General features: G+C 51.6%; 1 protein-coding gene across 5 annotated transcripts in view; it reads left to right on the forward strand.

The window, feature by feature from the left end:
* The window catches only part of JAM2 (junctional adhesion molecule 2), a 49,707-nt gene that overhangs the window by 13,267 nt on the left and 19,707 nt on the right, over nt 1–16,733 (forward strand). For 3 of the 5 annotated variants that reach the window (XR_005456147.1, XM_038766120.1, XM_038766122.1), the window contains exons 3-6: nt 9,428–9,535; nt 11,080–11,232; nt 13,613–13,815; nt 16,540–16,639. Coding sequence is in view for 4 of the 5 variants with exons in the window: in XM_038766120.1 (XP_038622048.1) it covers nt 9,428–9,535; nt 11,080–11,232; nt 13,613–13,815; nt 16,540–16,639 (564 nt within the window). In the remaining variant the exon portion in view is untranslated. The remainder of the gene's footprint in view (nt 1–9,427; nt 9,536–11,079; nt 11,233–13,612; nt 13,816–16,539; nt 16,640–16,733) is intronic. The other 2 variants (XM_038766121.1, XM_038766123.1) reach the window with 2 other exon arrangements.

The following is a 16,733-nucleotide window of genomic DNA, read 5'->3' on the forward strand; positions in this document are numbered from 1 at the left end:
GGCCTCACTGCCTCCTCTTTGGCTGTGAGCCGGCCGTCTAGACAGTAGGCTTTACGGCTGGCAAGGGTGTAGGCCTTCCTGGCGGGTGATAAGATTTGTGCCAGGACATGGGGGGTGGCTCCGATGGGCATGGGGGGCGGTGGCTTTGCCCCCAGCTGCATTGTACAGGGCATCGAACTGGGCACCTACCATGGGCGGGCGGCTCTCTCGGATAACCTCAGTAGACGTGAGCGCGAGAGAAGCAGCGTGGCTCAGTGGAAAGAGCCCGGGCTTGGGAGTCAGAGGTCGCGGGTTCAAATCCCAGCTCTGCCACTTGTCAGCTGGGTGACTTTGGGCAAGTCACTTTGCTTCTCTGGGCCTCAGTTCCCTCATCTGGAAAATGGGGATGAAAGACTGTGAGCCCCCCCGGGGGACAACCTGATCACCTTGTAACCTCCCCAGCGCTTAGAACAGTGCTTTGCACATAGTAAGCGCTTAATAAATGTCATTATTCTTCTAGACTGTGAGCCCGCTGTTGGGTAGGGACCGTCTCTATATGTTGCCAACTTGTACTTCCCAAGCGCTTAGTACAGTGCTCTGCACACAGTAAGTGCTCAATAAATACGATTGAATGAATGAATAACCTCAGTAGAAGTGAGCACGAGAGAAGCAGCGTGGCTCAGTGGAAAGACCCCGGGCTTGGGAGTCAGAGGTCACAGGTTCAAATCCCGGCTCCGCCACTTGTCAGCTGTGTGACCTTGGGCAGATCACTTCACTTCTCTGGGCCTCAGTGACCTCATCTGTAAAATGGTGATGAAGATTGTGAGCCCCCTTGGGACAGCCTGATCACCCTGTAACCTCCCCAGCGCTTAGAACAGTGCTTTGCACATAGTAAACGCTTAATAAATGCCATTATTATATTATTCTTAAGTGAGGCGGCAGCGTGGCATAATGGACTGAGCCCGGGCCTAGCTGTCAGAAGAACATGGCCTTTTTTTTTAATGGCATTTATTAAGTGCTTACTATGTGCAAAGCACTGTTCCTGTGCCCAGAGACACCTCTTCCCTGTGCCCAGAGACACCTCTTCCCTGTGCCCAAAGACGCCTCTTCCCTGTGCCCAGAGACACCTCTTCCCTGTGCCCAAAGGCGCCTCTTCCCTGTGCCCAGAGACACCTCTTCCCTGTGCTTAGAGATGCCCCTGGGCTCAGAGATAATAATAATAATAATAATAATAATAATTATAATTATAATAATGTTTATTAAGCGCTTACTATGTGAAAAGCACTACTCTAAGCGCTGGGGTGGTTACAAGGTGATCAGGTTGTCCCATGGTGGGCTCCCAGTCTTCATCCCCATTTTCCAGATGAGGGAACTGAGGTCCAGAGAAGTGAAGTGACTTGCCCAAAGTCACACAGCTGACAACTGGCGGAGCCAGGATTAGAACCCACGACCTCTGACTCCAAAGCCCGGGCTCTTTCCACTGAGCCACGCTGCTTCACACTTAGGGGACAGGGACCACGACTGACCTGATGATCGGGTGAAGGCCCCAGCGCTCGGCACAGAGTAAGCACTCAACGGATACCATAACGATGATGATCCGGAGAAGCAGCGTGGCCTAGTGGAAAGAGCCCGGGCTTGGGAGTCAGAGGTCGTGGGTTCTAATCCCAGCTCTGCCACTTGTCGGCTGTGTGACTTTGGGCAAGTCACTTGACTTCTCTGGGCCTCGGTGACCTCACCTGTAAAACGGGGAGGAAGACGGCGAGCCCCACCTGATGACCTTGCATCTCCCCCGGCGCTTAGACCGATGCTTGGCACATAGTAAGCGCTTGACAATTCATCGTCATCATCGTCAATCGTATTTATTGAGCGCTCACTGTGTGCAGAGCACTGGACTAAGCGCTTGGGAAGTCCAAGTTGGCAACGTATAGAGACGGTCCCTACCCAACAGCGGGCTCACAGTCTAAAAGGGGGAGACAGAGAACAAAACCAAACGTCCTAACAAAATTCATCGTCATGGTTATTCCTTGATTTCCCCGTTTCTTTTTGACGGCCACTGACCGTCCACAAAAGCTTTCGCCAAGCTTTTTCACGCGGGCCGGCTCCGCTCTCCCCATCCCCCCGCAGGGCCGTGTTTCCCGTACGTCTCCTTGGAGACTCCAGGATGTCCAGCTCCTGTTGAATGTCTCATCCCACGGATCCGCCAGCGGGCTCCCGTCCACGGCTGGGCCCGACCCGGCGGGCTCCGGCCTCCCCCCGCCAAACCCTGACTCTGTTTCCCCCTGGAGTCCTCAGGGGCCCCCGCTCTCCACGGAAGCTGCCAATACTTGACAGGTCACGTCTCAAATCTGGGATTCAGGCCTGCGGCGGCCGGGGGAATTGTGAGGACGCCACAAACACAGGCCGAAGGGGAGGGGATGGGGTCTCCCTCCAACCCTGCCCACCGACGCTCGCCCAGACTGAGTCTCTCCAGCCCGCTGGCCGGTCTCCGAGCACGGGAGAGTCTCTGAGCACCACGTGGGGAGATCTCTGAGTCCAGAGAATGAAGATCTCTGAGTATGGGGGGGATCTCTGCGCCTAGGGAGCGGGCAGCGTGGCTCGGCGGAAAGAGCCCGGGCTTTGGAGGCAGAGGTCACGGGTTCAAATCCCGGCTCCGCCAATTGCCAGCTGGGTGACTTTGGGCTAGTGGGCCTCAGTTCCCTAGTCTGTAAAGTGAGGATGAAGACTATGGGCCCTGGTGGGACAGCCTGATCGCCTTGAACCTCCCCAGCGCTTAGAACAGTGCTTTGCACATAGTAAGCACTTAATAAATGCCATTATTATTATTATTATTATTATCTCTGAGCCCAGGGACATCTCTAAGCACAGGGAAGAGGCGTCTCTGGGCACAGGAAAGAGGCATTTCTCGACTGTGAGCCCGCTGTTGGGTAGGGACCGTCTCCATATGTTGCCGATTTGTACTTCCCAAGCGCTTAGTCCAGTGCTCTGCGCACAGTAAGTGCTCGATAAACACGATTGAATGAATGAATGAATCTCTGAGCACGTGGATCAATCAATCAATCGTATTTATCGGGCGCTTACTGTGCGCAGAGCACTGGACTAAGCGCTTGGGAAGTAGAAGCTGGCAACATATAGAGACAGTCCCACATGGATGGGAGAAGCAGTGGAAAGAGCCCGGGCTTTGGAATCAGAGGTCATGGGTTCAAATCCCCCGCTCCGCCAATTGTCAGCCGCGTGCCTTTGGGCGAGTCGCTTCACTTCTCTGGGCCTCAGTTCCCTCATCCGGAAAATGGGGGTGAAGACTGTGAGCCCCCCGTGGGACAACCTGGTCACCTTGTAACCCCCCCAGCGCTTAGAACAGTGCTTTGCACATAGTAAGCGCTTAATAAATGCCATTATTATTATTATTTCTGAGCATATGGGGGGGGGAATTTCTGAGCATATGAAGGGGGATCTCTGAGCACAGGAAGGGAGTAATCTCTGAGCACAAAGTGGGGGAATCTCCGAGGCCGGGGGGCCGGGGGTCCACAAAGAGCCCGGGTTGCGTGCCAATGTGGGATGTGGGAGGGCCGGGAGCGCCGAAAAGGTCCAAGACATAGCAGCGGAAAGGGCTGGGAAGGAAACCCGACCGAGAGGCCGCGGTACAGGAAGGTCCCCACCCGGCCCCCGGCCCCCCACCCGCCTCCTGCCCCTCCCTCCGCTGCCCACGGCGGCCAGTTCACCGCTTCCTCGGAGACAAGGCCGCAGAGTAATAATAATAATAATAATCGTGCTATTTGTTAAGCGCTTCCTATGTGCCGAGCAGACCACTGGTCAGCGTGGCCCTCCGGGACCTGGGGCCCACATGTTTTCTTCTGTTGTCTGTCTCCCCCGTCTAGACTCCCCAGCGCTTCGAACAGCGCTTTGCACATAGTAAGCGCTTAATAAGCACCATTATTATTATTATTCTTAGTATAGCACCTGGCCCATAGAAAGCGCTTAAATACCACAGCCATTATTATTATTCTTATTACAGTGCCTGGCACGTAGCGCTTAACAAATACCACAGTTAGGATTATTATTACAGTACCTGGCATGTAGCGCTTAACAAATACCACAGTTAGGATTATTATTACAGTACCTGGCACGTAGCGCTTAACAAATACCACAGTTAGGATTATTATTACAGTACCTGGCACGTAGCGCTTAGCAAATACCACAATTAGGATTATTATTACAGCGTCTGGCACCTAGAAAGCGCCGAACAAGTACCATTTTCATTTCTTTTTTTAAAAAGGGGGGGAAAAATCAGTGCTCCTCCACATGTCTGGTAGGTGGAGAGAGCCGCCCGCCGAGGGGGACCCCGAGACGCTGGACTCCGAGCCGTTGGTTTTTCTTTTTCCGTGACATCTTTTGGCAAGGCCCCTTAAGGACCCCTTCCTCGCCTTTGGGCTGCGTGGAGGCCGCCAGGCCGAAATCCCAGCGAAACTGCCAGCTTGTGCTTCCCAAGCGCTTAGTACAGTGCTCTGCACACAGTAAGCACTCAATAAATACAATTGAATGAATGAGCGCGTTGTTGGGTAGGGACCGTCTCTAGATGTTGCCGACTTTTATTTCCCAAGCGCTTAGTACAGTGCTCTGCACACAGTACACTTCCTCCCTTCGAGGCCCTGCTGAGAGCTCACCTCCTCCAGGAGGCCTTCCCAGACTAAGCCCCTTCCTTCCTCTCCCCCTCGTCCCCCTCTCCATCCCCCTCATCTTACCTCCTTCCCTTCCCCACAGCACCTGTATATATGTATAGATGTTTGTACATATTTATTACTCTATTTATTTTACTTGTACATATCTATTCTATTTATTTTATTTTGTTAGTATGTTTGGTTTTGTTCTCCGTCTCCCCCTTTTAGACTGTGAGCCCACTGTTGGGTAGGGACTATCTCTAGATGTTGCCAATTTGTACTTCCCAAGCGGTTAGTACAGTGCTCTGCACATAGTAAGCGCTCAATAAATACGATTGATGATGATGATGATGAGTAAGCGCTCAATAAATACCACTGAATGAATGAAGGAATGAACCTCCTCCACCAGCCACCTCCTCCCGGCTCTCCTCGCGTCTCTCCCTACCGGTCTTCTCCCTGTCTCTGTCTCCGTGTCTTGCTCCATCTCTGTCTCCCTTCCTGCCTTTCCAGTCCCCTGAGCGTCTCTGACTCGTTCATTCAGTCATATTAAGCGCTTAATAGGTGCAGAACACTGTACTAAGCGCTTGGGAAATTACAGTACGACGATAAAGAGTGACAATCCCTGCCCACGACGAGCTCACAGTCTAGAGCTGCGGAGGGAGGAAAGCAACAAAGAGAATCTGGAGGGAAGCAACCTGGGCTAATGGCTACAGCCCGGACCTGGGATTCAGAATAATAATAATAATGGCATTTATTAAGCGCTTACTATGTGCAAAGCACCGTTCTAAGCGCTCGGGGGGGATACAAGGTGATCAGGTTGTCCCTCGTGGGGCTCACAGTTTTAATCCCCATTTTACAGATGAGGTAACTGAGGCCCAGAGAAGTAAAGTGACTTGTTTTAATCCCCATTTTACAGATGAGGTAACTGGGGCCCAGAGAAGTGAAGCGACTTGCCCAAAGTCACACAGCTGACAAGTGGCGGAGCCGGGATTAGAACCCAGGACCCCTGGCTCCCAAGCCCGGGCTCTTTCCACTGAGCCACGCCGCTTCTCTGTGGCGGATTCAGGAGGACCCGAGTTCGAATCCCGGCTCCGCCACTCGTCCGCTGGGTGACCTGACGCAAGTTACTTCTCTGGGCCTCGGTTACCTCACCTGTAAAATGGGGGTGAAGAATGTGAGGCCCGCGGGGGACAGGGACTGTGTCCAACTGATTAGCCTGTATCTACCCCATCCCCCCCGCCTTACCTCCTTCCCCTCCCCACAGCACCTGTATATATGTATATATGTTTGTACGTGTTTATTACTCTATTTTACTTGTACATATTTATTCTATATATTTGATTTTGTTAGTATGTTTGGTTTTGTTCTCTGTCTCTCCCTTCTAGACTGTGAGCCCGCTGTTGGGTAGGGACCGTCTCTGGATGTTGCCAACTTGGACTTCCCAAGCGCTTAGTACAGTGCTCTGCACCCAGTAAGTGCTCAATAAATATGATTGAATGAATGAATGAATCTACCACAGCGGTTAGTACAGTGCTTTGCACATAGTAAGCGCTTCATAAATGCCATCAACATTATTGTTATTATTATTAATAGAAAGAAATGACAGCACTTAGAGCAGTGACCGGCACATAGCAAGCGCTTAGCAAATACCGTGAGTAAAATCATCCTCACGGCACCTAGTATTCACCAAGCCATCAACATTATAATTATTATTATTATTATTATTATTAATAGAATGAAATGACAGCACTTAGAGCAGTGACCGGCACATAGCAAGCGCTTAGCAAATACCGTGAGTAAAATCATCATCACGGCGCCTAGTATTCACCGAGCCATCAACATTATTATTATTATTATTAATAGAAAGAAATGACAGCACTTAGAGCAGTGACCGGCACATATCAAGTGCTTAGCAAATACCGTGAGTAAAATCATCACGGCGCGTAGTATTCACCGAGCCATCAACATTATTATTATTATTATTATTATTATTAATAGAAAGAAATGACAGCACTTAGAGCACTGACCGGCACATAGCAAGCGCTTAGCAAATACCGTGAGTAAAATCGTCACGGCGCCTAGTATTCACCAAGCCATCAACATTATTATTATTATTATTAATAGAAAGAAATGACAGCATTTAGAGCAGTGACCGGCACATAGCAAGCGCTTAGCAAATACTGTGAGTAAAATCATCATCATGGCGCCTAGTATTCACCGAGCCATCAACATTATTATTATTATTATTAATAGAAAGAAATGACAGCACTTAGAGCAGTGACCGGCACATAGCAAGCGCATAGCAAATACCGTGAGTAAAATCATTGTCACAGCGCCTAGTATTCACCGAGCCATCAACATTATTATTATTATTATTATTAATAGAAAGAAATGACATCACTTAGAACAGTGACCAGCACATAGCAAGCGCTTAGCAAATACCGTGAGTAAAGTCATCGTCACGGCGCCTAGTATTCACCGAGCCATCAACATTATTATTATTATTATTATTATTATTATTATTATTATTAATAGAAAGAAATGACAGCACTTAGAGCAGTGACCGGCACATATCAAGTGCTTAGCAAATACCGTGAGTAAAATCATCATCACGGCGCCTAGTATTCACCGAGCCATCAACATTATTATTATTATTATTATTATTATTAATAGAAAGAAATGACAGCACTTAGAGCACTGACCGGCACATAGCAAGCGCTTAGCAAATACCGTGAGTAAAATCATCATCACGGCGCCTAGTATTCACCGAGCCGTCAACATTATTATTATTAATAGAAAGAAATGACAGCACTTAGAGCAGGGACCGGCACATAGCAAGCGCTTAGCAAATACCGTGAGTAAAATCATCATCACGGCGCCTAGTATTCACCGAGCCATCAACATTATTATTATTATTATTATTATTATTATTATTATTATTATTATTATTAATAGAAAGAAATGACAGCACTTAGAGCACTGACCGGCACATAGCAAGCACTTAGCAAATACCGTGAGTAAAATAATCATCACGGCGCCTAGTATTCACTGAGCCATCAACATTATTATTATTATTATTATGAATAGAAAGAAATGACAGCACTTAGAGCAGTGACCGGCACATAGCAAGCGCTTAGCAAATACTGTGAGTAAAGTCATCGTTGTGGAGCCTAGTATTCACCGAGCCATCAACATTATTATTATTATTATTATTATTATTAATAGAAAGAAATGACAGCACTTAGAGCACTGACCGGCACATAGCAAGCGCTTAGCAAATACCGTGAGTAAAATAATCATCACGGCGCCTAGTATTCACTGAGCCATCAACATTATTATTATTATTATTATGAATAGAAAGAAATGACAGCACTTAGAGCAGTGACCGGCACATAGCAAGCGCTTAGCAAATACTGTGAGTAAAGTCATCGTTGTGGAGCCTAGTATTCACCGAGCCATCAACATTATTATTATTATTATTATTATTAATAGAAAGAAATGACAGCACTTAGAGCACTGACCGGCACATAGCAAGCGCTTAGCAAATACCGTGAGTAAAATAATCATCACGGCGCCTAGTATTCACTGAGCCATCAACATTATTATTATTATTATTAATAGAAAGAAATGACAGCACTTAGAGCACTGACCGGCACATAGCAAGCGCTTAGCAAATACCGTGAGTAAAATCATCATCACGGCACCTAGTATTCACCGAGCCATCAACATTATTATTATTAATAGAAAGAAATGACAGCACTTAGAGCAATGACCGGCACATAGCAAGCGCTTAACAAATACCGTGAGTAAAATCATCATCACGGCGCCTAGTATTCACCGAGCCATCAACATTATTATTATTATTAATAGAAAGAAATGACAGCACTTAGAGCAGTGACCGGCACATAGCAAGCGCTTAGCAAATACCGTGAGTAAAATCATCATCACGGCGCCTAGTATTCACCGAGCCATCAACATCATCATCATTATTATTATTATTATTATTATTAATAGAAAGAAATGACAGCACTTAGAGCAGTGACCAGCACATAGCAAGCGCTTAGCAAATATCATGAGTAAAATCATCGTCACGGCGCCTAGTATTCACCGAGCCATCAACATTATTATTATTATTATTATTAATAGAAAGAAATGACAGCACTTAGAGCAGTGACCAGCACATAGCAAGCACTTAGCAAATACTGTGAGTAAAATCATCATCACGGCACCTAGTATTCACCGAGCACTTACAGTGGTCCGAGCTCTGTACTGGACCCCCATGGGGTCTCACCGCACCCGGCCGACTTCGGTATCCGTTTCCCGGCCCACAGGGCCTCCCTTGGACCCCGGGTTCCGGCCCCCGACCCCTACCCCTGTGGGAAAAAACCCCAAGCTAAACCCAAGCTAAAAATGAGATTTTTCTGCAACTCAGTGCTTCTATTCCCCCTGTTCGGGAACAAAGAACAGTTCCTTTAGGTGACGGAGAGGGTTTCCTGTTCCGTCGAATTAAACCCGTCTAATTTGCTCAGTGGCTCAGTGGAGAAGAGCCCGGGCTTTGGAGTCGGAGGTCATGGGTTCAAATCCCGGCCCCGCCAAATGTCAGCTGGGTGACTTTGGGCAAGTCGCTTCGCTTCTCTGGGCCTCAGTTCTCTCATCTGGAAAACGGGGATGAAGACTGTGAGCCCCACGTGGGACAACCTGATCACCTTGTACCTCCCCCAGCGCTTAGCACATAGTAAGCACTTAATAAATGCCAGCGTTATTATTATTATTATTCCCCTCTCTCTTCCCAGAGGCGATTTTAGTGTGCAAGGCCCCGAAGAAGGCGGCGGCCTCCAGGTTAGAGTGGAAGAAGCTGGGACGCGGCCTCTCCTTCGTATACTACCAAGAGGCGCTTCAAGGTGAGGGGCGGCTCCGGCGGACCCCAGGGTGGGGGCAGAAGTGGACAACGGGACCCCCTTTCTACCCCAGGCCCACAGAGACCCCCCTGAGAGATGAGGGAGAGCTGGCCAAAGGACTCGACAGACCCCACCGTCCAGCGGAGGAGGCCCCCAAGTAGAGCGAGTTCTAATTCCAGCTCCGCCACTTGTCGGCTGCGTGGCCTTGGACCTTCTCTGGGCCTCAGTTACCTCATCTGGAAGATGGGGATTAAGACTGGGAGCCCCACGTGGGACAGGGACTAAGCCTCACTGATTAACTCACCCGTACCTGGCCCCTAGTAAGCACTTAAATATCATTTTTAAAAAACGGTACCCACCCCTGGCACCAGTCTCACGCAAGTCAAGGACACGGCGGGGCCTAGGGTGGGCACAGCCTTGTCCTGCCCTGGGGTTGTGAACCCGCTGTTGGGTAGGGACCGTCGCTGTATGTTGCCATCTTGGACTTCCCAAGCGCTTAGTACAGTGCTCTGCGCACAGTAAGCGCTCAATAAATACGATTGAATGAATGAATGAATAATGGCACAGCTCTCCCCCGCCCTCCTATGCCCCCTCATCATTTCCCTCTAGACTAGAAGCTTGTTGGGGGCAGGGAATACGTCTACCATCTGTGTTATAATCTCCTCTCCCAAGCGCTTAGTACAGTGCTCTGTGCCCAGTAAGCGCTCGATAAATACCATTGATTGACTGATTATCCCCTAGCCTGTAAGCTAATTGTGGGCAGGGATCGTGTCTGACTTTTTTATTGTGCCCTCTCCCAAGCACTTAGTACAGTGCCCTGCACGCAATAAGCGCTCAATAAATACCACTGGTTGACTGATTATCTGAGAAGCAGCGTGGCTCCGTGGAAAGAGCCCGGGCTTTGGAGTCAGAGGTCTTGGGTTCAAAGCCCGGCTCCGCCGATTGTCAGCTGCGTGACTTTGGGCGAGTCCCTTCACTTCTCTGGGCCTCAGTTCCCTCTTCTGTAAAATGGGGCTTAAGACTGTGAGCCCCCCGGGGGACAACCTGATCACTTTGTAACCTCCCCAGCGCTTAGAACAGCGCTTTGAACATAGTAAGCGCTTAATAAATGCCATCATTATTATTATTATCCTCTAGACTGTAAGCTCACTGTGGGCAGGGAACGCGTCTGCCTTTTTTATTGTGCCCTCTCCCAAGCGCTTAGTACAGTGCTCCCAATAAGCACTCAATAAGTACCACTGGTTGACTGATTATCCTCTAGACTGGAAGCTAGCTGTGGGCTGGGAACGTGTCTACCAGCTTTGTTACATAGTCCTCTCCCAAGCGCTTAGACCATTCATTCATTCATTCATTCAATTGTATTTATTGAGCGCTTCCTGTGTGCAGAGCACTGGACTGAGCGCTTGGGAAGTCCAAGGTGGCAACTTATAGAGACGGTCCCTACCCAACAGTGGGCTCACGGTCTAGAAGGGGGAGTCTAGACCAGTGCTGTGCGCCCAGGGAAGCGCTCACTAGACGCTCCCGGCCGGGGGGATTGCTCTGGACAGGGGATTTTCGGTCCCGGGCGGAGATGATCGGCCTGGACATCCGAATCAAGAACGTGAGCCGCGGGGACGCCGGTCACTACCGCTGCGAGGTCAGCGCGCCCTCGGACCGTGGGCAGCATCTCCAGGAGCAGTCCCTCCTCCTGAAAGTGCTCGGTAGGGACCCCGGCGTCCTGGTTCCCTCCCGTCGCCCTGTCTCTCACTCGGGACCGGGCCCGACCCACCTGTCTTCCATCTACCCTGGTGTGGACAACAGAGCTTGGCACGGAGCGAGCACTCTGTGACTGCTATCCCGGCGGTGAATCGACCGGTGGTGTTTGTTGAGCGCTTACCATCATCATCATCATCAATCGTATTTATTGAGCGCTTACTATGTGCAGAGCACTGGACTAAGCGCTTGGGAAGTACAAATTGCCAACATATAGAGACAGTCCCTACCCAACAGTGGGCTCACAGTCTAAAAGGGGGAGACAGAGAACAAAGAACAAAACCAAAAAGAAGTGGAGTGACTTGCCCAAAGTCACACAGCTGTCAGTTGGCAGAGCCGGGATTTGAACCCATGACCTCTGACTCCAAATCCCGGGCTCTTTCCACTGAGCCACGCTGCTTCCCGTGGCTCATGCCACATGCTACATGGGCATGGCATTGCTGCCATCCAGGAGGCCATTCCTTCCTCTCCCCCTCGTCCCCCTCTCCATCCCCCCCATCTTACCTCCTTCCCTTCCCCACAGCACCTGTATATATGTATATATGTTTGTACATATTTATTACTCTATTTTACTTGTACATATCTATTCTATTTATTTTATTTTGTTAGTATGTTTGGTTTTGTTCTCTGCCTACCCCTTTTAGACTGTGAGCCCACTGTTGGGTAGGGACTGTCTCTATATGTTGCCAATTTGTACTTCCCAAGTGCTTAGTACAGTGCTCTGCACATAGTAAGTGCTCAATAAATGCGACTGATGATGAAAACCAAACATACTAACAAAATAAATAGAATAGATATGTACAAGCAAAATAAATAGAGTATTAAATATGAATGGACATTTCGGTCACTCTGTTGGCCTACCGTGTGCAGAGCACTTGGACTAAGCTCTCGACAAAGTAAAATAGAACAGTAGACGCGATTCCGGGCCTCAAGGAGAGCGGCGTAATGGTTACAGCCGGGCCTAGGAGTCAGGAGGTCGTGGGTTCTAATCCCGGCTCTGCCACTTGTCTGCTGTGTGACCCTGGGCGAGTCTGGGCCTCAGTCGCCCCCGTCTGTAAAATGGGGATTGAGACCGTGAGCCCTACTTGAGACGGAGACTGTGTCCCGCCCAATCTGTATGTATCCACCCCCGTGCTTAGTATATTGCTTGGCACATAGTAAGTGCTTTACAAATACCATAATTATTATTATTATCATCAATCGTATTTATTGAGCGCTTATTGTGTGCAGAGCACTGTACTAAGCGCTTGGGAAGTACAAGTTGGCAACATATAGAGACGGTCCCTACCCAATAGTGGGCTCACAGTCTAAAAGAAGGTTCCTGTCTCTGGAGGGCTTAGTGTTCCCTGTTGTAGATTTGGGTCTCCTAACTGCTTGAATCAATCAATCAATCAATCAATCGTATTTATTGAGCGCGTTCTGTGTGCAGAGCACTGTACTAAGCGCTTGGGAAGTCCAAGTTGGCAACATCTAGAGACAGTCCCTACCCAACAGGGGCTCACAGTCTAAAAGGGGGAGACAGAGAACAAAACCAAACATACTAACAAAATAAAATAAATAGAATAGATATGTACAAGCAAAATAAATAGAGTAATAAATATGAATGGACATTTCGGTCGCTCTGTTGGCCTAATCTTTAATAATAATGACGGTTTTTAGCTAAATGCTTACGCTGTGCCGGGCACTGTACTAAGCACTGGGGTAGATACAAGCAAACCGGGTTGCCCGCAGTCCCCGTCCCACGTGGGGCTCACGGTCTCAATCCCATTTTACAGATAAGGGAACTGAGGCACAGAGAAGTCAAGTGAGTTGCCCAAGGTCACGCAGCGGACGTAGCTTAGTGACAAGAGCCTGGTCCTGGGAGTCAGAGGTCGTGGGTTCTGATCCCGGCTCCGCCGCTTATCAGCTGGGTGACTTGGGGAAAGTCACTTGACTTCTCTGGGCCTCTGTGAAATGGGGATGAAGACTGTGAGCCCCACGTGGGGCAACCTGATGACCTTGTATCTACCCCAGCGCTCAGAACAGTGCCCGGCACATAGCGCGTGCTCAACAAATACCACCATCAAGTGGCGGAGCCGGGATTAGAACCCAGGTCCTTCTGTTTCCCAGGCCCACGCTCTAACCACTGAGCCATGCATTGAGTACAAAGCTCGATGCCCAAACTGTAGGTCAGTCCTTTGAAGGTGATGCTGCTCTGTTTTGAGTTGGCTTACCGATTTCCTGTCTAGCTGGGCATCAGTCAGAGAGACCGTAAGCTCCCTGAGGGCAGGGTGAGTGGGTGGGCCAGGCCCGGGCTCGTTGGTGACCCCGGCCCCGGGGGGGTTTCAGTGGCCCCGGCCGTCCCGGGGTGCCAGGTGCCCAGCTCCGCCCTGAGCGGGACCGTGGTGGAGCTGAGGTGTCGAGAGGAAGAGGGCATCCCCGCGTCCGAGTACTCCTGGTTCCGGGATGGGGTGCGCCTGCCGGACGGCCCCGCGGGACGCCTCGCCGTCACCAACAGCTCCTACACGCTCGACCGCAAGTCGGGGACCCTGGTAAGGCCTGAGCGCGGGACGGGTCATGGGGGCGGGGGGCTGACAGGCTCCGGTGCCCACGGGACGGTGCTTCCAAAGGAAAACGATCACGTGATAATAATAATAATGGCATTTGTTAAGCGCTTACTATGTGCAAAGCGCTGTTCCAAGCGCTGACAAGGTGATCAGGTTGTCCCACGCGGGGCTCACGGTCTTCATCCCAGTTTTCCAGATGAGGGAACTGAGGCTCAGAGAAGTTAAGTGACTTGCCCAAGGTCACACGGCAGAGATATGGCGGAGACGGGATTCGAACCCACGACCTCTGACTCCAAAGCCCGTGCTCTTTCCACTGAGCCACGCTACATCACCCCTGATTCTCCCCTCTCCATCCCAGACTGTCTCCCGGTGATCCAGCATGGACCATTCCCCCTTCTAGACTGTGAGCCCACTGTTGGGTAGGGACCGTCTCTATACGTTACCAACTTGTACTTCCCAAGCTTTTAGTACAGTGCTCTGCACACAGCACTCAATAAATACGATTGATTGATTGATTGATTGACCATTCCACACCCCGGCTCTCCCCTCTCCATCCCTGACTTTCTTCAGTGACCCTGCATGGACTATCTAACTCCCCTGACTCTCCCCTGTCCATCCAGACTTCCCCCAGCTCCAGTGACCCAGCAGGGACCATCTCACACCCCCGCCTCTCCCCTGTCCATCTCTGACTGTCCCCCAGTGACCCAGCACGGACCATCCCACCCCCCTGACTCTCCCCTCTCCATTCTTGCTTCTCCCCAGGTGACCCAGCCCAGACCAGCCCACAGCCCTGACTCTCCCCAGGCATCCCAGGATGGACCCTCCAAACAGCTCTGCCTCTCCCCTGTCCATCCCTGACTGTCCCCCAGTGACCCAGCACTGACCATCCCACCCCCCTGACTCTCCCCTCTCCATCCTTGAGTCTCCCCAAGTGACCCAGCCCAGCCCTGACTCTCCCCAGGCGTCCCAGGATGGACCCTCCAAACAGCTCTGCCTCTCCCCTGTCCATCCCTGACTGTCCCCCAGTGACCCAGCACAGACCATCCCACCCCCCTGACTCTCCCCTCTCCATCCTTGCTTCTCCCCTAGTGACCCAGCCCAGACCAGCGCCCAGCCCTGACTCTCCCCAGGTGTTCCAGGATGGACCCTCCAAACAGCTTCACCTTTCCCCCATCCATCCCTGACTGTCCCCCAGTGACCCAGCACAGACCATCCCACCCCCCCTGACTCTCCCCTCTCCATCCTTGAGTCTCCCCAAGTGACCCAGCCCAGCCCTGACTCTTCCCAGGTGTCCCAGCACGGACCCTCCCACACCCCTGACTCTCCCCTGTCCATCCCTGACTGTCCCCCAGTGACCCAGCACAGACCATCCCACCCCCCTGACTCTCCCCTCTCCATCCTTGAGTCTCCCCAAGTGACCCAGCCCAGCCCTGACTCTTCCCAGGTGTCCCAGCACGGACCCTCCCACACCCCTGACTCTCCCCTGTCCATCCCTGACTGTCCCCCAGTGACCCAGCACAGACCATCCCACCCCCCTGACTCTCCCTTCTCCATCCTTGCTTCTCCCCAAGGGACCCAGCTCAGCCCTGACTCTCCCCAGGCATCCCAGGATGGACCCTCCAAACAGCTCCGCCTCTCCCCCGTCCATCCCTGACTGTCCCCCAGTGACCCAGCACTGACCATCCCACCCCCCTGACTCTCCCCTCTCCATCCCTGATTCTCCCCCAGTGACCCAGCACAGACCATCCCACCCCCCTGACTCTCCCCTCTCCATCCTTGAGTCTCCCCAAGTGACCCAGCCCAGACCGGCCCGCAGCCCTGACTCTCCACAGGTGTCCCAGGATGGACCCTCTAAACAGCCTTGCCTCTCCCCTCCCCATTCATTCGTTCAATCGTATTTATTGAGCGCTTACTGTGTGCAGAGCACTGGACTAAGCGCTTGGGAAGTCCAAGTTGGCAACATCTAGAGACGGTCCCTACCCAACAGCGGGCTCACAGTCTAGAAGGGGGAGATAGAGAACAAAACAAAACATATTAACAAAATAAAATCAATAGAATAAATATGTACAAATAAAATAGAGTAATAAATACATACAAACATATTGACCCAGCCCGGACCATCGCACACCCTCGACCCTCCGCTCTCTACCCGCTGACGCTCCGTCCAGGCCCGTTTACCCGCCGGCAGTCTGAAATGCCTGGTGCTTCTGCTGAGAAAGAACTCAGACTCTCAACTCTCTACCCAACAGTGGGCTCACAGTCTATACCATCATTATTATTATTATTATTCTAACCTCTCCACTCCATCCCAGCTCACGCCCTTCATCCCCGACAAACTCCCCCCGAGCCCCCAGCCCGCAGGCCCGCACACCGCCTCCTCTCTCAGCTGCCCCTTCCACCCCAGTACGACCCTTTAGGGAAACAAAGTCAGGCCCTTCCACCGCCCACCAGATCCCAACAGGAAGGGCCGGGGGTCCAACCTCCGGGCGGTCCCATCCCTGGTCGTGGGCCCAGAGGCTGGACAGGACTGTCCCCGCCGGGGTTGAGCAGAAGGAAGGCGAGAGGCCTGTCGGGAGACCCCGGGGTCGCTAGGCCACGGTGGTCCGACGCCAGACTGCGGCCTCGCCTCTGGTCCATCTTCGGAGGCCCGTCCCCCGGCCCGAGGACCCATGGCTCTCTCTCCCCTCTCCCCACCCGGCCCCCCGACAGCAGTTCAATACCGTTTCGGCGCTGGACAGTGGGGTGTACGTCTGTGAGGCCCACAACGCCGTCGGATCGCGCAGGTGCCCGGGGAAGACGATGCAAGTCGGTACGTGCGGCCGACGGGGAATCGCTCCGCGGGGAGGAAGCTTGGGGGGCCGGGGGGTCCCCTCCATCAGCCCTTCCCTCCGCGTCCCGGTCTC

The sequence above is a fragment of the Tachyglossus aculeatus genome, chromosome 24, assembly GCF_015852505.1.
Source record: "Tachyglossus aculeatus isolate mTacAcu1 chromosome 24, mTacAcu1.pri, whole genome shotgun sequence".
Taxonomy (NCBI): domain Eukaryota; kingdom Metazoa; phylum Chordata; class Mammalia; order Monotremata; family Tachyglossidae; genus Tachyglossus; species Tachyglossus aculeatus.